Here is a 26,709-nt window from a genome sequence, read left to right as displayed (position 1 = left end):
GTCACATTCACTTCACTATCTTGGATTTTAATCTTGAATTGTAGACCTACATTTGTGAGATAGTTTGATGCCTTATGTGTCATTTGTAACTGTTGATACTTATTATTATTATTATTAAGTGATTATGTTAATGCTGTGTATCACAGTTAACATACAACCCTTTTACCTGACTGGGGAATACAACACAAACTCGCACAAAAAAAGTGTAAATTAGACATGCAAATTGTGAAAGAACTTTAAAATGTGGAACACTATATCCTGACATGACAATGGTCATAATTTGAAAACGTAATGTTTTTTTCTCTTTCTTTTCCCTTCCCTTACTGTTTTATAAATGTAAAACATAGAATATATTTATTTATCTGTGTATTGAGCCAAAATGGCTTCTGTATCAAGGAACACAAGTGGAGAAAATATTCTCGAACCCTCAAACCAAAACAGTGGACATACAGTCATATTTGAGCACGTGAGTATGAGTTGGAACATGACTCACTCCATCAGCTGCTTTGCTCAGACGAGGATTAAAGCCGCAGTCTGTGGGACACTGCATAAACTTACACCAACACGGCCTCCTTTTGAATACAAACCAACCAACCAATATAAATGTTTCATTTGTCGTATCAAAATTAAGATTAAAAAGTAGATCACCCACCACTAGAGGGAGCCATGCTTCACTGTCGGCAGCGTTGTCAAATACTTTTTCTAATTTAGCCAATAATATGGCATGATTATTTTCAATAGCACTGGGATCAAGAGTGTGTGAGAAAAGTGCAGGATAGTGTTGAATTAGACCATCCTTTGTCCACATTTAAGAAACTCTGTTGAACTCTAGAGCTGTTAATGTGTTGCTTCCATCTTCTTCTCATCACATGGAGGCTCGGTATATTTCCAGACGCATCACACATGGCGGCTCTATTTTGAGGCCCAAACTATAAACAGAAGGAGGAGCCGAAGGAGCGGATTATGTGACGTGGGCCAAAGCCAGCGCCCTCTCCGCTCCTCCTCCTCCTCCTCCCGCTGCTGAACATGGCGTAATCTGTAAATGATCAGACGAGGAGAAAATTACGGGAAACGCAAAGTGTGTCATTGGAGTGGAAACCGACGCGGGCCTCGGCGCAGGAGTCACGCGGGGCTCTTCTTTTCCAGCGGTTCTTCCTCTCACTTGTATCACGCGGCTTCGTCGTTGCGGAGGGCGGAGCGCGCGGCTGTGGCAGTGTTGACACCCTGTTTTCACCCTCCGACTGCGCCCGATCGACCCTACAATGCGCACGGCGGCTTCGGCTGATCTACGGTTAGGGTCATATTATTAGCCCCCGGTTCTCCTCCCGCACGAGGCGTCTCTGTGCGCCGCCGCCGCCCGCCCGCGTCCCCTGAACTGTTGCTGCTGCTGCGTTTCAGGTGATTCGGCTGCCAGCTTTACTACGACGCCAGAGCCGCTTCAGTCATCTGTTTATCAAGCGCTTGTCGTTGGGGAAATGTCAGATAATCAAAGCTGGAACTCATCCGGGTCAGAGGAGGACCTGGAGCCCCGAGATGAGCAGCTGGGGGTCCATTCGGCAGCTATAGGGGAGTTCAGTGGGGTCCTGAGTAAGGTAAGATATCTGTGTTTCCACTGTTGATGTGTGTGTTATTATGAATGCCCAAAGATGACAATGATGAACACTTGAAACAATAATTGGGCCAGTATTGAGCTTAAAAGTTAAGCAGGGAGGCAACCTTTTCTGTCTTTTATGATAAATTTTGCCCATTGACAGGATTTGATCATGTGGGACGTGCTCACCACCACCAGCCCATGTATTATTCTCGCTCTTCACTAAGTACTGACCTGCCACTGCTGCAAGTTCTGAGATTAGCTCACCTGCTCAATCTTACTAATCTTTCCACATCATCAGTTAAGGATGAGCACTGTTTACATAACCAGAAATTGCCATTGGGCTTCATCTTTAAATGTGCCTCGTGAATACAAATGTTTATAAAAGTGCTTTACTTTGTTCCCTCTAGTGGACAAACTACATCCATGGCTGGCAGGACCGTTGGGTAGTGCTGAAAAACAACACACTGAGTTACTACAAGTCCCAAGATGAGACGGAGTACGGCTGCCGGGGGTCACTCTGCCTCAGCAAAGCGGTTATTACTGTAAGTACCTTTTCTGAACCTTAAGACTTTTGAAATGGTGTCGCAATTATCACACATTTTGTAAGAGAGGTGTTGAAACCCCCTGCAGTAATACCAACAACAGAAGACTGACTGTGTGCTTAGAATGACCTCAGAATAAGAACAGTTTAATGGCCATTGTCAGTGAACAAACTGCAGGAACTAGGAACCAGCTTCAGTTATGGAAGATACTGTTCTTGTGGCTTGTATCTCTTTAGTGTTGAGCTCACTCATTTCACTTGCCAAACCTATTCTGCATCTATTTTTAGAAAAGCAGAAACATGACAAATAAGTGAATGATAGTGTTACTCTCCATCATGTGAGTTTCTTTATGCAGGAGCAGGAGCAGGAGCAGGAGCAGGAGCAGGAGCAGAGCAGGAGCAGGAGCAGAGCAGGAGCAGGAGCAGGAGCAGGAGCAGAGCAGGAGCAGGAGCAGAGCAGAGCAGGAGCAGAGCAGGAGCAGGAGCAGAGCAGGAGCAGGAACAGGAGCAGGAGCAGAGCAGGAGCAGAGCAGGAGCAGAGCAGGAGCAGAGCAGGAGCAGAGCAGGAACAGGAGCAGAGTAGGAACAGGAGCAGGAACAGGAGTAGGAACAGGAGCAGAGCAGGAACAGGAGCAGGAGCAGGAACAGGAGCAGGAGCAGAGCAGGAGCAGAGTAGGAGCAGGAGCAGAGTAGGAGCAGGAGCAGGAACAGGAGTAGGAGCAGGAACAGGAGTAGGAACAGGAGCAGAGTAGGAACAGGAGCAGAGTAGGAACAGGAGCAGAGTAGGAACAGGAGCAGGAGTGTGAGCAGGAGCAGAGTAGGAGCAGGAGCAGGAGCAGAGCAGGAGCAGAGTAGGAGCAGGAGCAGAGTAGGAACAGGAGCAGAGTAGGAACAGGAGCAGAGTAGGAACAGGAGCAGGAGTAGGAGCAGGAACAGGAGTAGGAACAGGAGTAGGAACAGGAGCAGAGTAGGAACAGGAGCAAGAGCAGAGTAGGAGCAGGAGCAGAGTAGGAACAGGAGCAGAGTAGGAACAGGAGCAGAGTAGGAACAGGAGCAGAGTAGGAACAGGAGTAGGAACAGGAGCAGGAACAGGAGCAGAGTAGGAGCAGGAGCAGAGTAGGAGCAGGAGCAGAGTAGGAGCAGGAGCAGAGTAGGAACAGGAGCAGAGTAGGAACAGGAGCAGAGTAGGAACAGGAGCAGAGTAGGAACAGGAGCAGGGTAGGAACAGGAGTAGGAACAGGAGTAGGAACAGGAGTAGGAACAGGAGTAGGAGCAGGAACAGGAGTAGGAACAGGAGTAGGAACAGGAGCAGAGTAGGAACAGGAGCAGAGTAGGAACAGGAGCAGGAACAGAGTAGGAGCAGGAGCAGAGTAGGAACAGGAGCAGAGTAGGAACAGGAGTAGGAACAGGAGCAGGAACAGGAGTAGGAACAGGAGCAGGAACAGGAGTAGGAACAGGAGTAGGAACAGGAGTAGGAACAGGAGTAGGAACAGGAGCAGGAACAGGAGTAGGAACAGGAGTAGGAACAGGAGTAGGAACAGGAGCAGGAACAGGAGTAGGAACAGGAGCAGGAACAGGAGCAGAGTAGGAGCAGGAGCAGAGTAGGAACAGGAGTAGGAACAGGAGTAGGAGCAGGAGCAGAGTAGGAACAGGAGCAGAGCAGGAACAGGAGCAGAGTAGGAACAGGAGTAGGAACAGGAGCAGAGTAGGAGCAGGAGCAGAGTAGGAACAGGAGTAGGAGCAGGAGCAGAGTAGGAGCAGGAGCAGAGTAGGAGCAGGAGCAGAGTAGGAACAGGAGCAGAGCAGGAACAGGAGCAGAGTAGGAACAGGAGTAGGAACAGGAGCAGAGCTGAAAACATGAACTAAAGTTGAAAAAATTAGACGTTTCGACTCTCATCCAAGAGTCATTGTCATTTCGAAACGTCTAATTTTTTCTAACTGAGTCCAGATGAAACAACTGAAGCTTTTTCTACAATGGAACACGCCTGGACGAATGAGGGATTACACCCACATAAACTAATGTTGCTAATTCAGCAACTGCTGCATCGTTTGTCCAGATTTCCTTTGAGTTTGTTTTAGCAAAATTGTATTGTTTAGTATTTCAGTCATTTATTCAAGCTTGATGCTTTGTTGGGGATTCTAGCTTTTCAGGAAACGCCTTTAGTCGCATCCATTACTGTTACAGCAGAGATGCAGAGGTTTTAGTCTAATGGTCTTTTCGAAGTTGCAGAGGAAATCAATATAGGATCAAATGCATCCTCTAATGACTTATTTGTCCATAGTTTAAATTTAAAATGGATATTTTTTGGTCATTTGTTATTGCAGGTTATTTGCTAGCTGAAAGGTTTCGTTAGTATTCATTGGCTTTCAGGAAGAACACGTTTCTTTTGTCAATTTGTAATGTTATAGTTACATGATTAAAAAGAAGCTTTGCACTGTAAAGTTCTGCATTACGATACATAAAACATAAAACATCATCATTTGTTCACATCACTGCTGCTTTTCTCAACCATGCACTTGATTCACACATGGCTCCGTGCACAAGCCTTAAAGAGCATATGACAGGATCTCATGTTTTTTCTAAATATAACTTAGTTTAGCGGAAGAGCCCCTGTGGTAAATATGTATAATCATTTTGTCAGTCAAGTCTTGTGATGAAAAATTGGAAACATTAAAGTCGGCAATTTGTCAACAGTCAGCTGCTCTGCATCATTCCAACACTAAAACATACACACGACTAAAGTGCAAGAATACTTTGCACACTCCAGTAAGAATAAATACAATACAATCTTAAGAGTAATTCATGAAAAAGGTGTCTGACTATCTGGATTTGTTAAGCAGAGCAACAGATGTTCGTAGGACATCAAATGTACCGTATCGTTCCTTCTTATAAGGCTGTTTTGGCCCGTAGACTTTATTAGACGGGACAGCTGAGTGTGAATGGGGACGAGAGAGCGGGGAGGACATTCAGTAAAGTGTCAAGAGTCGAGATTCGAACTCACGACACTGCGGCCGGCTGCACATGGAGCCCGGTTACGGTTCACACGCAACAGACACTTTAAACACTAATTTAACAAAATAAAGGTGTTATCAGGTATTATTATTTTATTTTGTAATTGATATGGAGCCGTATTACTGTTGTGCTTCTACTACTTTAAGTGAGCAAGTTGGGTTTTCCATATTTTCTAAAGTGGAACTAAAAGAGGCACATAATTTGTGTTTTTTAGGCGCACGAGTTTGACGAGTGCCGTCTGGACATCAGCGTGAACGACAGCGTGTGGTACATGAGAGCGCAAGACCCAGAGCACAGAGCTCGGTGGATTGAGTCCATTGAGCTACACCGGGTGAGTCGTACAAGGAAAACGATTGGAGTTCACTTTGCATCAGTGTTTTGGGTGTGTGTTTTATAATATGTGTGTTTTCATTAGAGTCTCAGAGAAGGGAGGAGGGACAAGGGAGCTGCCCAGGGAACTGTACTCGTCTCCCCAAACCTGGTGCGTGGATTAGCAAATGTGCAGCATCCTAGCAACAGAAGTGTGTGTTTGAATACAGTAGGTTCGCCTTCAGCCCATTCAAACACAGGCCTTTGATATTGCCCTGGCATTTCATGAAATCTCAGACTTAACCATCTGAACGGAACAATCCGGAGTGTTTGTGCGGCGTTGTTAGTGTCGGAGCAGTTCCCAAATGCCTCGGCCCGTCACCATAAGAAGACGGAGAGGACAATATATTTGGCGTTCAATATTTATTTGCTCTTTGGGGAAGGGTTTTCTCAGTTTTCCCGTAAGATTTGAGGTTTGTTTTTTGATAATGAGTCATAAAAGTGGCTAACTACGAAAGTGTTTTGATTGTTCTTCTGCCGTCAGTGGCATAAAGCGCTTTCAATAGTATGTCGTATTTTCTGTAGCAATATATCGCACTTCAAAATATTCTCGTATTTTTGCGTTTCAACGAACAATGACGTTTTAGGTTTGTGCAAATCAAAAGCGTCCCTCAAAACCAACATAATAAATTCAAATGATAATAAATAAATGGTGCAAATGTCCCTTGTGGATGAATAAAGTTCTAACATACTGCAGTGTTTGCCTGAAAAAGGAGGAGGGGTCCCACAAACAGCACTGGTTCAAACACAGCTCATAGTTTAGGAAACCCCCGCGCTCCTCTCTGCTCTGTGTCAGCCAGGGTGACTCCATGACTCACTCGATCCACACTTCCTCTTTTTTCCCTTTTCTCTACAGCTAAATCAAGACACATTCAATAATCGCGTTTAAATCAAGCTGTCATTGGTCAGATGTTGGCGCGTGAGAGTAGAGCTCCAGTGGAAACCTTTAGACTCTGTAGTGCATCTCAGGAAACTGCTCTGTCTGAGTCACTGTGGTCAGAGGGGCATCGAGCTGACTGGCTTTCAGTTACTATGGGTTACTGACCTACAGTAACCTCTTGCAAGTGGCAGTTCTGTGCAGACACTGCCCTCTTGTGGCTCAAGCCGAAACACCGCACAGGCTGTTACGTAAGAGCGCGGGTGTTTTCCATGTTGCAGCTGTGTGTGTTTCTCACTCAATGCTTTTAAACTGCTAATAACTATAGTCTGTTTATAATATGAAATGCTCTTGCTCTTAGGTTGATTCTGGCTATGGCTCAGAGTCCAGTTTGCGACGCCATGGATCCATGCTGTCCCTCACATCTGCCACCAGTGGATACTCTGCCACCTCCACCTCTTCCTTCAAGGTATTTTGACAAACCTGTCCACAACATCTACATCTGGGTTGCAAAACTGGTTAATATATATTTTAATTTAATTAGATTGAAAAAAAGCATGTGAATATAGGATTTTACTATATTTGACCCAGATATTGCGAGTATTTTTACAAATATAATAGATTTTCCAAAAACTGTTAATGCCTGCTTCATTTTGATGAGAGTACTTCTTTTATATGTCTTTAGTCATATAACCTCTTCTCTCAAGTCATGGCATGTTTTGGAGTTTCTGTATTAAAAGATTGGTATTTTCAGCCCTAATCTAGATACACAAAATGTTAGACATGTTTTAATATAAGAATTGTATTATATTAATCATGTTGCTTCTGTACATTAAATGTTTTTAGAAAGGACACAGTTTGCGAGAGAAGCTGGCTGAGATGGAGACATTCAGAGACATCTTGTGCAGACAGGTGGACACTCTGCAGAAGTACTTTGACAGCTGTGCTGATGCTGAGTCCAAAGATGAGCTGCAAAGAGACAAATGTAAGCTCACAGCAGGAGTCATCATAAACTTGACCCATGAAGTTTATGACAAAAAGCTTACATTAAGTATTATAAATTTGATTGCTTCACCTTAGAAAACACACGTGCCCCTAACTGCATCTCTTGTTTTGTGTACTTTGTTGATCTATATATACATTCTGTTTGTTGTTATAGAATATTGTTTGCCGGTTGGAGCATGGTTTCTGACTTAAGAACATGCAACGCCTCTAAACAGAGCAGCAGACGCTCTTTGCACGTCTTGTCTGATTTAATCACTTGTGACAATGATGCTGTGTGGATATCCACAGCGAACAAAGCAAGTCTTTTGTTCTCTTCACCTCCCTCTCTGCGTTTCTCACTCGCTCCACATTCTGAAGATAAAACCCGACCATTGTCATTCTGACCAGCTCAGCAGTCTTTCTAATGACTGGTTTTACTGTCAGTGGATGTGTCTGTGGTCTCTAAATGATAGATTCATCATTTTATAAGCCATTTATGTCAATTTCTTGTCATTTTAGTTTTGGATGACGACGATGAGGAGGAGGAGTTCCCCAGCACTCGAACCGATGGTGAATTTGACCACCACAACAATATTAGCAGCAAAGAAAAATGTAAGTTTCACTCAACATTACATTACATTTATTCTGTTATAATGTCATAATGTTTTCTTGTTAGTGTTTCAAGCATTGAGCCCAAAAGAAGTGAATGGCATAGATTTCAAGGGTGAGGCGATTACATTCAAGGCCACCACAGCCGGGATCCTGGCCACTTTGTCCCACTGTATTGACCTCATGGTGAAAAGAGACGAGAGCTGGCAAAAAAGAGTGGATAAGGTGAGCTCTTCCTAAGAAACGCTCCGACTAGTTTGAAAATATATAAAATGTATATTATGTGCTGATGGTAAGCTGCAGAAGTGCTTTATTTTCTTATCTTGTGTGTCTAATTTTAAAGGAGATGGAAAAGCGGCGAAGAATAGAAGAAAGCTATAAATCAGCCTTGAATGAATTGAAGAAAAAGTCTCACTTTGGAGGGCCAGACTTTGAGGTGAAAATTGTAGAATAATCATTAACAGCACTTCAAACACTTCTAAAGTCCCGTCTTCTCACTTCAAAGGAAGGTCCAAACAGTCTGATCAATGAAGACGAATTTTTTGATGCAGTTGAAGCGGCTCTCGACCGTCAAGACAAAATTGAAGAGCAGGTTTGCAATTCATCTGTTGATGCTGCAAGACTAAACGACACTATATACGCCTTCGTTTCTATGTAGGGACGTAACAATGTGCAAATGGTACGATATGATATTTATTGCAATATCGTGGATGTGGCTAACAGAATGATATGATATTTCGGTTATTGTTACATCTCTATTTCTATACTACGTAGAATAGAAGGTGTGTTCTGTAGTGAAAAGAAAATCTTGTATCTTTTTATTTGCAGACGGAGAAGACGAGGATTCAGAGAGCGAGTCCTGTGCCCTCTGGAAACATCTACTCCAACTCTGGATCCCACCGGTTCACTGACAAGGTAGATCATTAGAACATAATGCAAACATCACATACAGTAAACCATTTCATCCACCCACATTTGATTTGCTCACACAATTTATTCTGTTTCTACTTATTTCACATCTTCCTTTCTTTATTTTTCCTTTAACCCATCCTATTGTTGCCCGTTACTTTCGCCCCTTTCTGTAGACTCTCACTCCGCCCTCCCCTGCCCTTGTAATCAGGGCGCTTCCCCACGATGTCCACAGATTCAGCACAGAGGTAAACCTGCCACTGCCGAGACATCTACTGTGCTTCTTACCTCGCCAAGATCTGTGCATTTTGCTGCTTTGATACTGTATTCGGCTGGAAGTGAGGATGTCACGATGTACAGTTTTTGTGTTTGTGCGAGAAGAGATGTCACGATGTACAGTTTTTGTGTCACGATGTTACTATTGTTCACAATTATTGACACTAAAACCAAGCGATCATCCTTAATTCACTTTAGTTCAGTTGTTTAATAGTTCACCAGCCCTCTAGTACTATATCTGACCAGCTTCATGAAATCAAATCTTAGGAATGAAAAGGAAAAGTGACATAAACAGCCAGCACTTTACACTTAGGGTTACTTTTTGGAATATAACATATTTTTTGCTCATTCTTGTGATTATTATGTGTTTAGCTCTTACGATTATATTGATCACAATAAACCTCATAATCTTGACATCCCGTGCTGGAACTAGAAGAGTGTTAAAGCATGGCGTGATGTCTGTGTTTATTAAAACCCTTCTTAAGAATGAGGATGTGGATATTTTAGGTTGTGTTTTTTACAGTTGACAAACTTTTTCATTCATTAAGTGTTTTGTTTCTTCTTGTTCAAGGTGGAGGAGATGGTTCACAATCACATGACCTTTTCGCTGCAGGATGTTGGTGGAGATGCTAACTGGCAGCTTGTGATAGAAGAAGGAGAAATGAAGGTCTTTTATCTCTTGTTCGACAAAGCAGTACAGTTAGGGTGTTCGTAACATGTGAATGTTTTCGGGGCCGTTCAGGTGTACAGAAGAGAAGTGGAGGAAAATGGGATTGTATTGGACCCACTGAAAGCCACACATTCAGTGAAAGGAGTGACCGGACATGAGGTGTGCCAATACTTCTGGGACACTGCGTACCGCAATGATTGGGAGAGTGAGTAACTATTTGCAACATTGTGTTTTTGTTTAGGCTTGTGTCTGACTTTTACCACACCAATGTTTTATCAAAATATGATCAAATACTCACTCCTCCACCTTTAACAACAAGCAATAGTTTTAAAACATTCACAACACTGTATTGTGTCTTTGTATTCTATTATAAGATATTATATGTCATTTTACATTTCCATTTTTGTACAGCCACTATTGAAAACTTCAATGTGGTGGAGAAATTGTCGGATAATGCTGTGATCATTTACCAAACTCACAAGGTAAGACTAAGAAAGTGTAACATTGAGAACAAACCGTGACTAACATGCTTTGATTTCAGCGGGTGTGGCCAGCGTCTCAGAGAGATGTGCTCTATCTTTCTGCCATGAGGAAGATTATGGCCAACAATGAGAATGACCCTGATACTTGGCTGGTCTGCAACTTTTCTGTCGATCATGATAATGCACAGGTGCATTTCTTTACTTCATAAATTGTAGAAAAGAAAATGCATTTTTTAAAAGTATTTTAACATTTCTTTGTTTTGTTTTTTGTACGTTACCAGCCAACCAGCAAATGTGTCCGTGCCAAAATTAATATTGCCATAATCTGCCAGACATTGGTCAGTCCACCAGAGGGAGACAAAGAGATAAGCAGAGACAATATCACATGTAAAATAACATATGTGGCCAATGGTATGTGTTCAGTTTCTCATTTGTGTTCAAATGTTTTGTCAACAAATGTAATTACAATTTTGTGGTTTCTGTCCTTGTAGTAAACCCTGGAGGTTGGGCCCCTGCATCTGTCCTGAGGGCTGTGGCCAAGAGAGAGTACCCCAAATTCTTAAAACGTTTTACTTCCTATGTTCAGGAAAAAACTGCTGGCAAACCCATTTTATTCTGAGAACTTGTTTATATCTAGTAACAGGTAATTTTATTTATTTTATATACAATATTCTATTAAATATAAACAAAGGGCCCATTTGAACCCATAGGGCCACAGTTTATAAGATAACTAAAATATTATGCTCTAAGTTTTATTTGCTTAAACTTGGTGCAATGTAAAATTAGTTTTGTACTAGAGTCCATTCTAAAATTCACATTTTGTAAATAGTTATCTTTATCCAGTACTTTTGACTGAACTGTTTAATTGTACCTTTTTACTGTAGGTAAACATTTCTGTTTCTGTCTGACATTCTGAAGACTTGTTATAATTTAATATATTTGTATAAAAAGTCCAGAGGGTCGCCATCAGGCTTTGGACCCTATGACATGGGACTTCTGATCCTCAGCGCTCTAATGAAGCAACCTTCCACTGGTTCTGATGGAGTGGTGTTTGAGATTAGCTTTTTGCCTGTTTGATGTGCAGTGCCCAAATACATTTGCGCTCTGCAGTGCAAGTTTTTAGAATTGGGCTTTTTTTTGCAGATACTGAAAAATTTAGAAAACAGAACATATTGAGCCCAGAAGCCTAAGGAAAATGCAGAGCACCGTTTGCCCAAGGTTATAGCTAGTCTTGTGCTCACGGCTTTTATAAACTTCACCAAAGTTTAATGACTGAATAAAAACATGTAAAATTATGTGACGCTGTCTGCTGATTAGTTTGCCTGTGAATACTTACTTTGTAAAGAAAAATATAGGCAAGGCAAGTTTATTTGTAGAGCACATTTCATACACAAGGCAATTCAAAGTGCTTCACACCGCAGGAAAAATGCATTCAAATCACAAAGAAATTACAGACAGAAATACAATAAAATTTAACTGATTTTCTAAACTAATAAAATCACAAACAAAAGAGAAGAGTGCAAAGAAAAAAATCCTTTCAGTCATATGCGCAGCTAAACAAAACTGTTTTTAGCTTAGATTTGAACATTGTCAGAGTAGAAGCCTGTCTCACATGTTCAGGAAGACTGTTCCAGATTTTAGCTGCATAAAACTGAAACGCAGATTCCCCATGTTTTGTCCTGACTCTGGGCACCAGCAGGAGGCCGTCAGGGTCCGAGATGGTTCATATGGCACTAACATATCCAAGATGTACTTTGGTCCTAGGCCATGGAGAGACTTGTACACAAGCAGAGCTGCTTTAAAGTCTCTTCTCTGAGCCACAGGGAGCCAGTGCAGAGACCTGAGAACAGGACTAATGTGATCATACTTCCTGGTTCTAGTCAGGACCCGAGCAGCAGCGTTCTGGATGTACTGCAGCTGTTTTACAGCTCGTTTGGAGAGGCCAGTGAGCAGAACGTTACAGTAGTCTAATCTACTGGAGACAAACGCATGGATAAGTCTCTCTAAATCTGGTTTTGACACTATATTTTTGATTTTGGCAATGTTTTTTAGATGGTAAAAAGCTGCTGATGTTATTGATTTGACGTGGCTATTAAAGTTCAAGTCTGAGTCCATTATTACCCCCAGATTTCTAATTTGGTTTGTAGGTTTTAGAGCGAGACTCTGGAGGTGACCGCTAACACTTTCTCTTTGTTTCTGTGGGCCAAAAACGATTATTTCAGTCTTGTCTGAGTTCAGCTGGAGAAAGTTGTTTTGCATCCACACACTGATCTGTTGGATGCAGTGACAGAGTGAATCTACTGGTCCATAGTCACCTGCCGATAGTGAAACATAGATCTGAGTGTCGTCTGCATAATTGTGATGGGACACATTTTCACTGCGTATCAACTGACCTAACGGCAGCATGTAGAGGTTGAACAGAAGGGGACCCAGGACTGACCCTTGGGGCACTCCACAGGTCAGGGTCATGTGGTCTGAGACACAGCTACCAATTTCAACAAAGTACTTCCTGTCTTCCAGATAGGACCTTAACCAGTTTAGGGCAGTGCCAGTGATGCCCACCCAGTCCTCTAGTCTCTGTAAGAGGATCCCATGATCGACAGTGTCAAAAGCAGCACTCAGATCTAACAGAATTAAGACTGAGGCTTTGCCCGTGTCAGTGTTCAGGCGGATGTCATTTGTCACCTTGACAAGAGCAGTCTCAGTGCTGTGATGAGGTCTAAAACCTGACTGAAAAACATCAAATGAGTTGTTTATTAAGAGGAAATCAGTGAGCTGTTGGTAAACAACCTTTTCAAGGACTTTGCCCCAAAATGGCAGATTAGAGATGGGCCGGTAATGACTCAGTACTGCGGCATCAAGGCTGCTCTTCTTTAGGAGAGGCTTTATGACCGCAGTTTTCAAAGACATTGGGAATGTTCCAGATTGAAGCGACATGTTAACTATGTGAGTGAGTGGTGCTAACAAACTGTTCAGCACAGACTTTAGAAATCTGGTGGGTAACACATCAAGGCAGCAGGTAGATGAACTCAGACTGGTGATGATCTCATGGACAGTTTTGTCAGTTACTGGTGCAAAGTGAGTTGGCTCTAAGTGTCTTGGTGGTTTTAGGGTAATTTTTTACATTGTGGGATTTATAGCATTTTTAATGCCCTGAACTTTGTCATTAAAGAATAATGCAAACTCATTACACTTGGATGTGGAAATGAGTTCTAACGGCAGCTGAGCTGGAGGGTTTGTTAATCTGTTTACTGTGGCAAACAGAACACGCGAGTTGTTACTGCAGCTTCCAATTATTTCAGAAAAATATCTTTCCCTAGTTCTACATAAGATTAGGTTGTACATGTTCAGCTTTTCTTTGTAAATCTCTTTTTGAACCTGGAGCTTTGACTTGCGCCATTTCCGTTCGGCCCTGCGGCACTCCCTTTTCTGTGCCCTGACCGAATCATCATTTCTCCACGGCGCCTTCTGCTTATTTTTAACCATTTTAGCCTTTATAGGGGCGATGGTGTCCAGAACATTCAAAACACTAGATGTAACAGAGTTCAACAAATCATTTACATTAGAACATGAGACATTTTCAAAGTTTATCATTTCCATAAACAGTGCACCTGTGCCATCACTTATGTGTCTCCTCTGAACAACTGCAGGACCAACCAGAGGTTTGGGAGAAACAGACAGGTCAAAGAAGACACAGAAATGATCAGACAGAGCAACATCGATCACATTAACATTTGAAATATTAACCCCCTTTGTAATTATGAGATCTAGAGTGTGCCCTCTGCTGTGGGTGGGGCCTCTCACATGCTGAGTAAGACTGAAGGTTTCAAGGACAGCATCAAGCTCTTTAGCGTTTCTGTCACAAATATTATCAACATGCACATTGAAATCACCTGTAATGACCAAACCATCAAAGTCTGTGCATATGACTGAAAGCATCTCAGTAAAATCATCAATAAAACTTTGGCAGTGCTGGGGAGGCTTGTATAAAACAATGAAGAGAATGGATGGAGACCGTTTTAGCTCCATTTTAAAGGATACATACTCAAATGATGAAAACACCCCAAAAGACAACCTGCGGGTAATTATTTCATCTCTAAAGACAGCACAGACTCCACCCCCTTTTTTGTTTTCTCGTGTTTCAGATTCAAACTTAAAGTTGGGTGAAGCAGATTCTATCAGAACTACATTTCCTGTGTTTTTGTCAAGCCATGTTTCAGTTAAAAACATAAAATCAAGATTATAAGAAGAAATAAAATTATTAATTAAGAGAGATTTGTTACATAAGGATCTGACATTTAGCACAGCAAGTTTCAGACTAGTTTCAGTGAGACTGGGCTTTATCTTTTCACAGGGAATATGAATCACATTTCTCAGATTGGGCCTGACTCGCATTTTGTTTTTCCATCTGTGTGATGATGTGACTACAGAAATAGCACTAGGGGGGGCTCTTTTTACATAGGGCCCCGGGTTGGTTTGATTTTTAATGTGACAATAAGTCCCGGCAACGCTGAGACCCAGTGCATCCTAGCTATGGGAGATACCAGGTGAAAGGCGAGGTTGGATGGGTGGTGGGGCTTTTGTAGCCAAGGAGAGTTTGGGACCAGGTGAGAGGCGAGGAGGGATGGGTGGTGGGGCTTTTGTTGGTGTAGTCGGCTTGTGCAGGGAAGAGTTGATAAGTATTGACATAGCCCTTGCTATATTGGGCGTGAGTGGAGCCATCTTAATGCCTGATTTGATCAGACTTTCAAAATGGCTGGGAAGGCCCATGGTTGAGAGTGGAGATGAGAAGGAGAATGATGAATCTTTAGTGGGAGTAGATGTTGCAGGGGGAACCCAGGGCTGGTGTGAAGGCAGGGGCGATGACAGGGATGTTGTTGGGCTTGTCACAGATGGGTCCAAGGCCTTTGAAGATTGTTCCTTTGCTGGAGGCAGTGGAGGTGAATGTGGAGCAGCTGGAGCTGAATCCTTTGCTGGTGGTGGTGGAGCAGCTGCTGATGAATCCTTTGGTGGAGGCTGAGGTTGTGGTGCTTTTGATGTTGAAACATTGGCTCGGTCTCTGGCTGATGGAGCAGGAATTCTTCTCTCATTCCTCTCTTCTCTAACTATCTGCTCAGGACCCTGTCCAGGCCCAGTCCAATGCCTCAGAGCGTGGAGCAGGTTCTCTGTCAGCACCCTCACTCCACCTCTGCATAGGTGGGGGCCATTTCTCTTAAACAGGTCCTCTCGTTTCCAGAATAGATAGAAGTTCTCAATGTAGTGTAGTCCTCTCGGGGAACACTCTTTGGACAGCCATGTGTTCAGCTGAAGAAGCCGGCTAAACTTGTTTATCCTCCTGTCGATGTTTGGAAGAGGTCCACTTATGAATGTTTTGATTTCCATTTTATCAAGCACGTCGAATAACTTCAAGAAGTCTTTTTTCAAAACTTCAGTCTGTTCCCGCCGCATGTCCACTGCACCCACGTGCACAATCAGCTGTTTAGCTCCTCCATGCTTAGCCATAATATTTGGAAGGAGTGACGTTATCTCAGGAACAGTGGCGCTTGGAAAAGAATGTGTGTTTATCTTTTCATGCGTCACGTGACTTATCGCGCCGTCCCCAACCAAAACAATCTGCGTGACCTTGGCTCCTGGCACAGATCCTCCTCGCTGTATTTTGGCCACGTCATCTTTCATTTTTTCATTTAATTCCATCTCTGAAAGTGGTAAAAATCTGTTGGTGAGCTGTATTTTAGGTGACTTCACGTTATCTTTGTATCGTTTAGGCTTTGCTCCAAGTTTGTTCCAAGAAACAGCCTGGTCTTTCTGGTTTTTAGACAGTTTTGGAAACGACACAGAGTCACTGCGGTTTAGGTTGAAAGTAGCAGTTTTTCTTGTAAAAAGTGTGCTCTTCCGGTTGACACAGGAATGGCATCGTGAAGAACTTTTTCAGATTCCAAAACAAATATCCGTGTTTTCAGCTCATTAATTTCTTGTTGATATTTCCGACAGCGTTCACAGTCTTTCTCCCTTCTTCTCCCGGACATGTCGCTGGCGTCAGATATGTCGTTAAAACTGGAAAAATGTTCTTAAAATCCTTGGTTTACTTGAAAAAGTCTAAAGCAAAAATGTTTGGAAGACAAAAACTGATTAAAAAGCAAAATAAATAAGGAAAGCAGCGATAGCAAGCGGAGCGAGCAAAAAAGCGTGTGCACTCTTCGGAAGCAGGATAGTACCCCATAATAATGCATTTACAAGCAATAAATGTTTTAAATGCTTTATAACTTCAAGTGAGTACAGACTGGGTTGAATATGCTTTTGTTTTACAAATTAACAATACAAGTTTAAAATTCGGTCAACCAAAGATCTTATGTAGATCATTTGTAGTAAATATGGTGAACAGGTTAAGGCCAAAACATTATTTGTAAATTGACATTCAAATCTAGCCTATTTTGTTTCCGGTTTATGTGGAAAGTTTATAACAATTAAATAATCTCAATTTAATTTATAAATGGGGTGCCTCAGCCAGTTAGGATATGAATGCGATTGAACATTAAAGTGTACTGAAATCTTTATGAATTGTGCATATCAAGCATTTGACAAAGATATCAAATTCATTCTCTTGAGAAAGTGAGGCCCTGAACCTAATGGTTAAGGTGATTTGTCAGCGCTCTGACTCAAAGTAACTGCACTTACTCAAGCAACAACGCTCAGTACTTTATCTTCATAGAGGCTAAAATGTAATGGAATATTTGATCTGGAAGATCTGCACTTATTCTCAAGGACATGCAGTACTTCAGAAGCACGTTTGTTCTTGCAAAAACAAACATCTTGCTTCTTCCGTTATGAAGTATGGATTGGCCTTTGTGTCATGTGTTTATAAATAGGCAACTGCAGAACCAGGTGAAAATATTTTAATATGAAAGCATCTTATTCTTTAAAGGCACAAGTTTACAAGCAATAGTCCGAACAATACAGGATCGAGGATTTGCACTCGAAAGATTGGTTTGTGCAGTTGAACCGTTCCACACATCCAAATACACCATTTCGGCAACAACAGAACTATTTTATGGCTTTGGTTAAAAGTATGAAAGTTAACAAATTCACACAACTTTTTGTGTTATAAATTATATATAATATATAACACAAAAAGGTGTGTGAATTTGTTATAACCCACTTTCATACATATATATTCATATGGAACATTGTGTGTTGGTGGAATGTTGTGAAAACTGTCACAAACTTTATGCAAATTTGGCAAATCTGACCACTTGAACGGTCTCTAGTTTGATAAATAAATACATCTCCAACTCAAATGATCAGGCACAATATCAACAAGTCAGCCATATCTACTTGCCAATGCCCCAGCTCATCAGCTCTCAGAAGCTGGGCAGGGCCTGGTGAGTACCTGGATGGGAGCCACAGTTGGGCACTAAGTGTGTCCTTAGACAACACACTTCACGCGCTTTGAGTGTCTTGAAGGTGGATAAGCGCTAAATAAATACACTGTAGTAATAATATTAACAAGTCACATTATTCCAACTCGACCAGGGAAAAAAGTCTCAACACCACTCAAAAATATGTAATGTTCACATTTTAGGAACCAGGGATCACACACAAATGCCAGATGTTTAGAAATTAGTTATTAAAATGTCTTTTTCAGTCCAGGGTCAAGAACTATCATTATTGAAACATTTTGTCACAGAGTTGTCTGGTGTGGCACAATGCATTCCAGCCAAATTTGTTGTAGATCTACAGAGGAAAAAGCATGGTTTGAGATGAACATCATACAAAAAAGATATGCATTTTGAAATTATGCGTCACCTATTGTGGGTCATGTGGCTTTTAACTAGATCTCCAGCATCCAAAGCAGCCATAAGTGAGAGCTCCCCCGCAACGACAGTTCCACACACTATACGAGCTAGCTGACAACCGTTTTCACCAGGGTGGTTTGGTCTGGTCCCTTGGACACCAAGCATCTGAATGAGTGTGTAAAATAAATAATTAACACAAGAGAATGATGAACAAAATATTTGTTAACAATGCTAATTTAGCCATACTTCTAGACAAGATTTCTGTGGCATCAAATTGGTGCCACCTCCCACAGTTCCCAGCTCAATGGAGGGCATAGTACAAGTGATGTACAAATCCTCTCCTCCCGTTCCAGCACATTCCATCTGTGTGATGCAATTAGAACTACCCACAGTTTGCGCAGGGTCCTAAAAAGGGAAGAGAATTAAGAGAATTACATTTGTCACAGTTTTTCCCCTTGGCGCTGGAGGTTTGTTAAGACGCTAGTGACTGACCTGTCCACATGCTATATAGATAGCAGTTACAATATTAGCCGCATGGGCATTAAAGCCTCCTATGCTGCCAGCCATGGCTGAACCCACCAAATTCTTATTGATGTTCAAATCGACCAGGGCACTAGTACTGCTCTTCAACACCTGCACAAGTAAACACTGTTAGATTTAAATGTATGTAATAAAAGTATCAAGTGAAAATGACCTCACCTCTCTAACAACCTTTCCTGGAACAGTAGCTTCGCACACCACAGACTTTCCCCGGCCCAGAATCCAGTTGAGAGCAGCAGGCTTCTTGTCAGTGCAGTAGTTTCCACTGACTGATAGCACCTCCAGGTCAGGGAATTGTTGCTTTAGCCTGAACAAAGCATGCTCAGTCCCCTGGAAAAGGGTAGCTGTAGTTAGTTGTGGCCAAAATTCAAAAGGTTTGCATTTTCTAATAGTTCCACAAATACCTTAGAGAGCATGTTCATGCCCATGGCATCCCCCGTTTGAGACTGGAAGCGAATGTACAAATTTCTTCCAGCTAAGCCCACCAACAACTTCTTTAGGCGACCAAACCTACAAAATGTATACATTCATCTGTTGTATTACATGTCATAACTGTCAACATACAAGTGAAATGTGAGTGCCCAAACCTGCTAGTCTCATCAAAAGCCTCTTGGACAACACTAAAACCTTCTGGACTCTCAAGCCAAAGTTTTGCCTCTGCAGCACGACAGGCTGATGGCAGTCGGACCACTGGACCCCGAGTCATGTTGTCAGCCAGTATTCTGCTGCGACAACCTCCACTCAGCTGAATGGGAAATGATAAAACACTGTATTTAGACCGGTCACGATAACACATTTAAAAAATATTACGATAAATATTGAAAATGCCCTTAAAAAGGTCCCATATCATGCTATTTTCCGCGTTTCGTAGTCTACCCTAGGGGTATGTATATTTGATAAGTGTTGTGCAACACCCATAAAATAATTTTAATAGTTATAAAATATCACCCATATCTTGGACCCGCTCACAAACCCAGAAATGCAAACGGCTTAGTTTGAGATTCCCCTCCACCCTCGCCCGCCCAAGCCGTGACGTAGTCTCAGCGAGAGCGCGCTTTCCCCGCACACCCTGTGACGTAGTCTCAGCGTGGAGACAGTGGGGTGTAAACAGAGGCCGAGGCGTGCGCCGCTACACAGCGCATGACACAGCGGCACATGTCAGCAGCAGCATTGGAACAAAAGTAGAAGCATTTGAAGCCAACTGTGGCTAAATAGCCTGGGTTCCTCTCGAGGGTGAGTAGGCCCAGTCCGTCTGCTAATCCGAGGAGAAGAGAGACTTTCCTCCAGCTAAAGACTGCAGGAATCAATCAAATAAACACTTTGGACACATATGAGGTACCAATAGCACTATAAGAAAGTTAAAAGCTCTGAAAAGTCGACTTTGCATGATACCATTACATTAAGATTTTAAAAAGATGAGCTGCAACAAGTAAAAAGTCGAATGAAGCACTTAAAAAGTGAGTTAGTCGAGCGCTCATTGTAGATACTAACCCACTGTCAGAAGAAAAAGGAAAGGCATGATTTTAATATATTGAGCAAAAAGTTTTCAGTTATTGAATGAGAAGTCTATATATTAATTATCACAAAGGCCATTTTTAATTATTTTTTCCCCTCACAAATGTATTACATATACATTTAATTGATTAAATGATTGAGATTTTGTGTGTGTGTGTGAAACGTATGCCTCTGTAGTATAAAACACTAGTCAGAAGGCTTATCCAAAAATACATTTTATAGTTTAAAAATTTAATTCATTAATTTTTGTTCTTGCCTAGTACTTACTGAGAGAGCTCGGCATCCTCTATTGGTACTGGCCACAAGACACCCCTCTGTGGTCGCCAGGGGAACATAAAACTGTTTATCGTCCAACAGGAGAGGACCAGCAACTCCGACAGGAACTGGCATGTACCCAATGACATTCTCACAGGAAGATCCCATCACCTGCACATTCATTACATTATTAAAACATGTAGACTATAGCAATTCATTTGTCTAAATGAAAGAATATGGGGACTCTTTGCAGACCAACCATTGAGTAGTCATAGTTTTTATAAGGCAGGTGTGCCAAGGCAGAGGTAGATGGTAATTGGGAAGACAACAACTCTCTCCTGATGGCCACGGCTCTTTCTGGATTCTCTAGAACCGTTTCTAACTTGTAATTGTGGATTTTGCGTGAGGTGACCAGGTTCTTTACTTCTGAATCACTAAGACATCTGGGACCTCGCTGTGAAGCGACAAGCAATAGGACAATAGTAGTAATTTGAAAAAAGCAAGTGTATAGTTTAATTTAATCAACTTACCTTGGGATCAGCCAGGATAATCGCACATTCTTCTAGTGTCCGTGGCATTTCAGAATGCACATCTTCGTCACTTGAAACACTGGAGCTGCTCTCTGAGGTCTCCATAACACCAGGTTGTACTAGAAATATTTTAAATTACAAGTCGTTTCAACAATATCGATGATGAAAAGGGGGGCTTTGTAGATTACCTGTATTTTCGTCTGGTCCCGGGGAGGTCTGCCAATTTGAAACTGCTCCAGAGATTTGGCATGTGGCAGAATAGTCTTGAATGACCTGCTGTTTATTTTGGACCGAGCCATTTCTTTCGCAAGGGCCCTCTTCTTTCCACTGCTTATGTAGTGGCACAGAGCTGAGGCTCTTGAGTGACAGAGATGACTCGGCCTCAGTTTGTTCAAAGAAAACATATTTGACAGCAAGAAGCAGGGCAAGACTGAGAGTTATGACTTGCTCTAAATCCATACTGTAAGACAAAGCATGCACAATATTATACATCTAGTGCCTTCCAAATTTGCATCATTATTACATTCAAGGAAATATTAATGCTCGTTTCTTTATTGATTTACCTGGTGAGTTTAAAGGGCCATGATATTCCACCAGAGTGCAGAGTGTCAGACATGGATCCTTCAACTGTACGATTACTTCCTTGGGTTTCTGATGCAAGTCTTGTATGGGCGTGGACCAGGGCTAAGCCAAGGGACTTCAGAAAACACAAACAGTTTAATAAACAGATTCTAGTTTTAGACTGGCCAGTCAAAACTTGTGTCCTATTTTTTACAAGGATGTCCACCTTCCAAGGTGGAGTAACCAAATAAAATAGACTATATACCTAAAATACAAAGATATATCCCTTGGTCAAACAAACATGGCAGACTTTGATAAATAAGGACTGTAGTGGGACTCAGTTCCATCTGTGTCGCAGAAAAGATACTGAAAGACACTGACTTCAGGTGTGATGCATCATTCTCCATCCGCACTCGGCATGTTGTGAGCATGCGCACTGCGCAATTAGTGACTGTGAGACTTGTCCTCACGCCAAAGAGAAATAAACTTTCGGATGCACGTTTTGAAAAACTCCTGCTTTGTCACAACCCCTATTTTGTAGCTGAGGTGTAAATTTAGGGTAACAGTAATGTGGTGAGTTTGATTTAAATAAACTACAAGCCTAAAACAAACGCGTTCTATTGTGCGTCAGTTTTCTTACTAATCCACTCATTTTGTTTTAGCTAGGTTTTTCACAGTAGCGCAGTAATGTAACATGTTTTTTTTCTAGGGTAGTAACGAGGTAACGTAACAAGTTACTTTTAAAGGTAATGCAACCCAACACTGTTGAGGAAGCCATTTATCTTAATTTAACAAAAGAGGGAGCTGCCTTGCCAGGCTATGCTAGTATAGAATTTAAAAAAATGTAAATGCTTCACTGCAAGAAATTATACATTTTCTCACCATTATTATTTTAACCCTTTGGGTAACTGGATTGGGTTTATTGTCTTCTTCTTCAGCCATCACACGTGCAAAGTGGCTAAGCTGCCAAACCGGGCGACCTTCACGACTTTCTCTTGACAACTGAACAAAAAAAAAAACATTGGTTATTAGGACTTTGCTAATAAATTGTATTTTACTTTGTATATAGATTAAAATTGTTATTAACGTTTACAATGTAAAACAGAATTACTTTTGCAGTCAGGAATACAAATTCAGAACAAATATTGTCTGCATCTAATCTAATATTATCTAATATGGGAAGATATATTCCATTTACCTCCAAGACAAGTGAGACACATGCAGGAAAGAAGGTCATGAAGACAAAATAGTTGGCCAGGACAGACATGCAGCCAAAACAACACATAATCTCCAATTGGGGAACCCCTACAAAAGAAAAAAAGACAAAGCGCATTACCTTTCTGACTTATCTTAGTGACTGATTTCACAAGCAATTAATTCTTTACCTGACATTGTACCAATCCCAATAACAAGACATTCAACTAATGCATCTAAAGTGAATGTGGGCCCCAGAATGCCCATGCCTTTAGAAATGTTCTCCCTCACCACCTCCTGTAGCCACAATGTACATTTTAATATTTGCATGTGGTATTATAAGTTGCAACTGATAATTCAGACAAAACTTTACCTGAGAATTTGAGCTCAAGGCAAATTTGGCCAATGCGCAAGCTTTAGAGAGGTCAATAAGCAACAAGAAGAATGGCAGAGCTTCACTGCAGAAGTAACACGACAGGTCCGATAGGTCAAAAAGTGAGAGTACATGTCAATAGTCAATAGACAATTAAATATGCAATAATATAAAATCACTTACTTGAGGCCTGTTAGCTCTTTTCCAAAAAAATGTATTACTACAGTGCTGAAAACAAAGCTGGAGAATACTGTAAATAACCCTGCAATACCTACAGTGAGATTCAGAATACATATTTAAAAGCTATTCAAATAATTCAATAAAATATTCAACTATAGTGAAATAGATTTACTGACCTAATATATACTTTGACCCCAGTTGGCGAAGTGTCTTAAACTGGAAATAAATGTAAACTATGGCAGTGGCGCGTGTAATTGTCAGAATAATAATGTTGCTGTTTTGAGTTTTCTGAGGAGGAAAGAAAACGGTTACACAGCACAATAATGCACGTGTTGTCGTGTCTAATATTATGATCACAGCCACTTTTACCTCTTGGACCTTGGGGCACTCACTCCAGCTGCACACCTGGCTGCTTGTGCTCAGGCTGTTCATAGACAGACAGACTGTGAGGGTCAGGGTCCCGACGATCACCTCCCACGGGTGAGAAGCCACGACAAGCCCGTGGAGCCTAAAGAGACGGGACAACATGTTTCCAGTCTGCTGTCTCAGGTCACGGTAAACCCTAGTGGAAAAGGCAAGAGGACAAACATATCATCACGTTTAATACAACGACTGCATTGCCAATAGTAGTTACATTACGTCCCCACACAATTTGTCACACATTTTAAAAAATATACTTTAGTATGAAAGTGTTTATTGCATAGTCAGGAAAATGGGCGTTTGTTAGCATTAGCCAATTCGCTTTAGCTATGTAACCCTCCCCAAACCCCTTCTGAGAAAGGTGGCTTGGTTATACGAGGGTATAATTGTCATCGGGGCCTCCACATGCAGCATTAAAGATTGTAGACAATACTTACCATGATCAAAAATCCATTATATTGACGGTGATTTCTACGACAATATTGCTTAACCGGAGACAGAAGAACTAGCGTTAGCCATCATGGCGTATCGGGAACTGTGACGTAAATCTTCTTCTTCTTCGTTTCCGGCAGACTAGGCACCTAGCGGGGTATTCTTCTTCTTCTTCGTTTTGTTTTATGGCGAGTGGCACTCATGATTTAGGTGCATTTCCGCCATCTACTGTTCGCGTCTTACTTGATGCTGTGTCTATACAGTGCTCACCCAGTCCATGATAAAGAGTCCTTATTCCGCAGTATGTGCAGCCCCTTCCCTTAGCATCTGGTGCAGTTCTTCCCCGGTGACATCTTTAACGTCCACAAAAGTCCAAAAAATAATTACATTTATTCGTTCCGACCTTCCCTGAAGTCCACATGCACAATTTATGACCATAACAATGAAGGCCAAAAATGTTTTTTTTTATCCACAGAGATGGAATCTTTGCACACTTTTGTTTCTTCAACATTTTCCACACCTTCCTTAACTTTCTTTACAGCTTCAGTATATGTCAGCTTGTTTTCAGTCCTTACTTTACACACTTTTCCCTCCAGTTTTCTCCTCGGGCAGCTCATAGTTCCCACACAATGATTCCCGTTACAGTGCAAACATTTTATAACACTTTTCTCTTCCGCACACTTCTCAAATTCACAATCATTCTCTCCACATCTTGCACATCTTCTCTTCCTTCTACACACTGCGGCCACATGTCTATATTCCTGACAGGAGTAACACCGGAGTGGTGCTCTTTCAAAGGCCCGAACTGGATAGCTTACACGATCCAGGTACATTTTTGCAGGTAGTGACTCACCAAAAAAAGTCACACAAACTTTCCTCTCTCAATCCGTTCACAAATCGAGACAACCTTTTAACCTCACAAACATTTTTTTTCATTCAACACAGTACCGACACCACTTATTACACCTTTCACTCTCGTTTTTCCATCCAGCTCAAAACACTTCACACTAGCAGTTCCATAGTTCTCAATCTTCAGGGCGATATCTCTCTTTATTTGTGCAGCTAATAATCACCATTCCACTCCTTGTAATCTTGACTGATTGCACCTCCCCACCACCTGACTAACAAATCTTCCCACTTCATGTTGATCATTGAAAACTGTCCTTTCTCGTCACAGAAATCATTCTAACCGCATTATTTTTTATCGCTATTCACATTTTCACAAGTTTCTCTCAAGGAAACCTCGTCCTTTCTATTCCTCTCATCTTTAAGTAACCCCGCTTTTCATTTTTCGCAAACACTCAAACTCAATTTCTTTCCTCCACGTGCTTTAGAAATCTGTCACGCTCTCTCCTCGACCTTTCCATCTCGCTGATCGACCTCCAACACAAACGATCGCCTTTGTTCGTGACTTTCCATGTGCTCCCTTTTCTCTCAATTTTTCCATCATCTTTGCTTTTCTTTTTTGTTTCTGATCCTTTTTGAATTTTGCTCTCGTCACAATCTGACTCCATCCAGCGACATCCGGGTCTCCGAAGACAGCTATTACCAAAGCTTCGTTGTGAATCCGAGATCTCCAGTCCACGGGCACGGCGAGCCAAACCTCTCGTTTCATCTCAGACCTAGCGGGGTATTGCTGCCTCCCTCCAAATATCAAGTACTGCACGTCATAACAAATAGATTTTAAGATGACGGCCTGTGGCAACAACAAAGCCCAAAACTAAGGTAGCTATTTATTTTTGGTGTTTGTTTGTAATCAGTGAAATTCTCATGGAAATTGCTGGGAGCCCAAGACCCAATACTTCTATAAATAGCTTTTTCCTGGCCTCAGGATACTCCCTATGTTCCAATAACACATGGGTAACTGTTTCGATTTTATTGCACTGGGCACAGACACCATCCCGGTGCTTCCCTATTTGAGCCAAGGTGCTTGCCAGGCCACAGTGTGCACGCCTCAAACTGGTGAGAATCACTTGGTCTCTCATAGTCTTCCCATATACCGGAATATTGTTTTTAACACTTTTGAATTTTTATGATGAGTCTCCGTCTTGTCTTCCGATCCCATTCCTTCTGCCACTTCCCCAATATAAGTTAATTAATCGAGCTCCTCCCCTCAGACTGACCTATTGCTAACCTTACTCCAATGCGATGCAGACCAAGAGCTTCTTTGGCCACTCCGTCAGCCACCTCATTCCCCTCAATACAAACATGTGCAGGGACCCAGACAAACCCCACACTGCATCCAAATTGCTCTAGCCTGCGTAGCACCACAAATGTGTCACACACTATGCCTTAATTCTGCGCCGTCTCCCCTTTCCATATTGACATAGAGTCATCCTCTCTTATCCACTTGTTTCCGCCCACAGTAATGCCCACAGTAAAGCAGAAAGCTCTGCTGTAAATACTAACAGTCTACCCGGGAGTCTGTGGCTTTGCCTCAACTGTAATTGAGGGACATAATAACCAAACTGTTAATTACTGTCGTGATTCATGTGCAACTACTGTGCAATTCATGTGCAATTCATCTGCAATTACTGTCGTGACACATATTCATGTGCAATTACTGTCGTGATCACATGCAATGGTATTTAT

General features: G+C 41.9%; 2 protein-coding genes across 8 annotated transcripts; one reads left to right on the top strand and one right to left on the bottom strand.

Moving 5' to 3' along the window:
• The first annotated feature begins 1,388 nt into the window (after nucleotides 1–1,388).
• Nucleotides 1,389–11,621, top strand: LOC140367745 (ceramide transfer protein-like). Of its 7 annotated transcripts, none has more exons than XM_072454371.1 (18): nucleotides 1,389–1,592; nucleotides 2,002–2,136; nucleotides 5,363–5,479; nucleotides 5,564–5,629; nucleotides 6,756–6,863; nucleotides 7,241–7,379; nucleotides 7,898–7,990; nucleotides 8,055–8,212; nucleotides 8,331–8,423; nucleotides 8,493–8,579; nucleotides 8,816–8,902; nucleotides 9,073–9,144; nucleotides 9,744–9,839; nucleotides 9,915–10,047; nucleotides 10,254–10,324; nucleotides 10,384–10,512; nucleotides 10,606–10,735; nucleotides 10,816–11,621. In XM_072454371.1, the coding sequence occupies exons 1-18, from the start codon at nucleotides 1,476–1,478 to the stop codon at nucleotides 10,941–10,943; spliced, it is 1,959 nt and encodes a 652-aa protein (XP_072310472.1). In that variant the 5' UTR covers nucleotides 1,389–1,475; the 3' UTR covers nucleotides 10,944–11,621. The 7 variants fall into 7 exon arrangements, with proteins under 7 accessions (XP_072310472.1, XP_072310471.1, XP_072310470.1 ...); XM_072454370.1 differs by having other exon boundaries at nucleotides 5,564–5,671; XM_072454369.1 differs by having other exon boundaries at nucleotides 5,564–5,686.
• A 6,257-nt stretch (nucleotides 11,622–17,878) lies between these two features.
• Nucleotides 17,879–24,246, bottom strand: LOC140367744 (3-hydroxy-3-methylglutaryl-coenzyme A reductase-like). Its single transcript, XM_072454367.1, has 20 exons — nucleotides 24,123–24,246; nucleotides 23,635–23,827; nucleotides 23,442–23,553; nucleotides 23,269–23,356; nucleotides 23,086–23,170; nucleotides 22,904–23,009; nucleotides 22,717–22,823; nucleotides 22,401–22,520; nucleotides 21,521–21,654; nucleotides 21,146–21,417; nucleotides 20,958–21,076; nucleotides 20,687–20,881; nucleotides 20,440–20,598; nucleotides 19,245–19,402; nucleotides 19,062–19,167; nucleotides 18,817–18,987; nucleotides 18,610–18,750; nucleotides 18,364–18,522; nucleotides 18,128–18,282; nucleotides 17,879–18,055 (listed from the first exon to the last, which is right to left on the bottom strand). The coding sequence occupies exons 2-20, from the start codon at nucleotides 23,791–23,793 to the stop codon at nucleotides 17,974–17,976; spliced, it is 2,628 nt and encodes an 875-aa protein (XP_072310468.1). The 5' UTR covers nucleotides 23,794–23,827; nucleotides 24,123–24,246; the 3' UTR covers nucleotides 17,879–17,973.
• Nucleotides 24,247–26,709: the final 2,463 nt, after the last annotated feature.

Source organism: Eucyclogobius newberryi, unplaced genomic scaffold (genome assembly GCF_026437365.1).
Source record: "Eucyclogobius newberryi isolate DKJ021-1_F unplaced genomic scaffold, fEucNew1.0.hap1 SCAF_2, whole genome shotgun sequence".
Lineage (NCBI taxonomy): Eukaryota > Metazoa > Chordata > Actinopteri > Gobiiformes > Gobiidae > Eucyclogobius > Eucyclogobius newberryi.
Note: the sequence above shows the minus strand (reverse complement) of the source record. Positions and strands in the feature narration are given on the sequence as shown.

Excerpts from the sequence above, each read along its gene's own strand:
- LOC140367744 (XM_072454367.1), bottom strand. The coding sequence starts at position 23,793 with ATGTTGTCCCGTCTCTTTAGGCTCCACGGGCTTGTCGTGGCTTCTCAC. Across the intron at positions 21,655-22,400 it reads AAAGGGTTAAAATAATAATG|TCCCTTGGCTTAGCCCTGGT; the intron begins GTGAGAAAATGT and ends TGTTTTCTGAAG. Across the intron at positions 18,283-18,363 it reads CACAGAAATCTTGTCTAGAA|ATGCTTGGTGTCCAAGGGAC; the intron begins GTATGGCTAAAT and ends ACACTCATTCAG.
- LOC140367745 (XM_072454369.1), top strand. The coding sequence starts at position 1,476 with ATGTCAGATAATCAAAGCTGGAACTCATCCGGGTCAGAGGAGGACCTG. Across the intron at positions 1,593-2,001 it reads TCAGTGGGGTCCTGAGTAAG|TGGACAAACTACATCCATGG; the intron begins GTAAGATATCTG and ends TGTTCCCTCTAG. Across the intron at positions 10,513-10,605 it reads TCGATCATGATAATGCACAG|CCAACCAGCAAATGTGTCCG; the intron begins GTGCATTTCTTT and ends GTACGTTACCAG.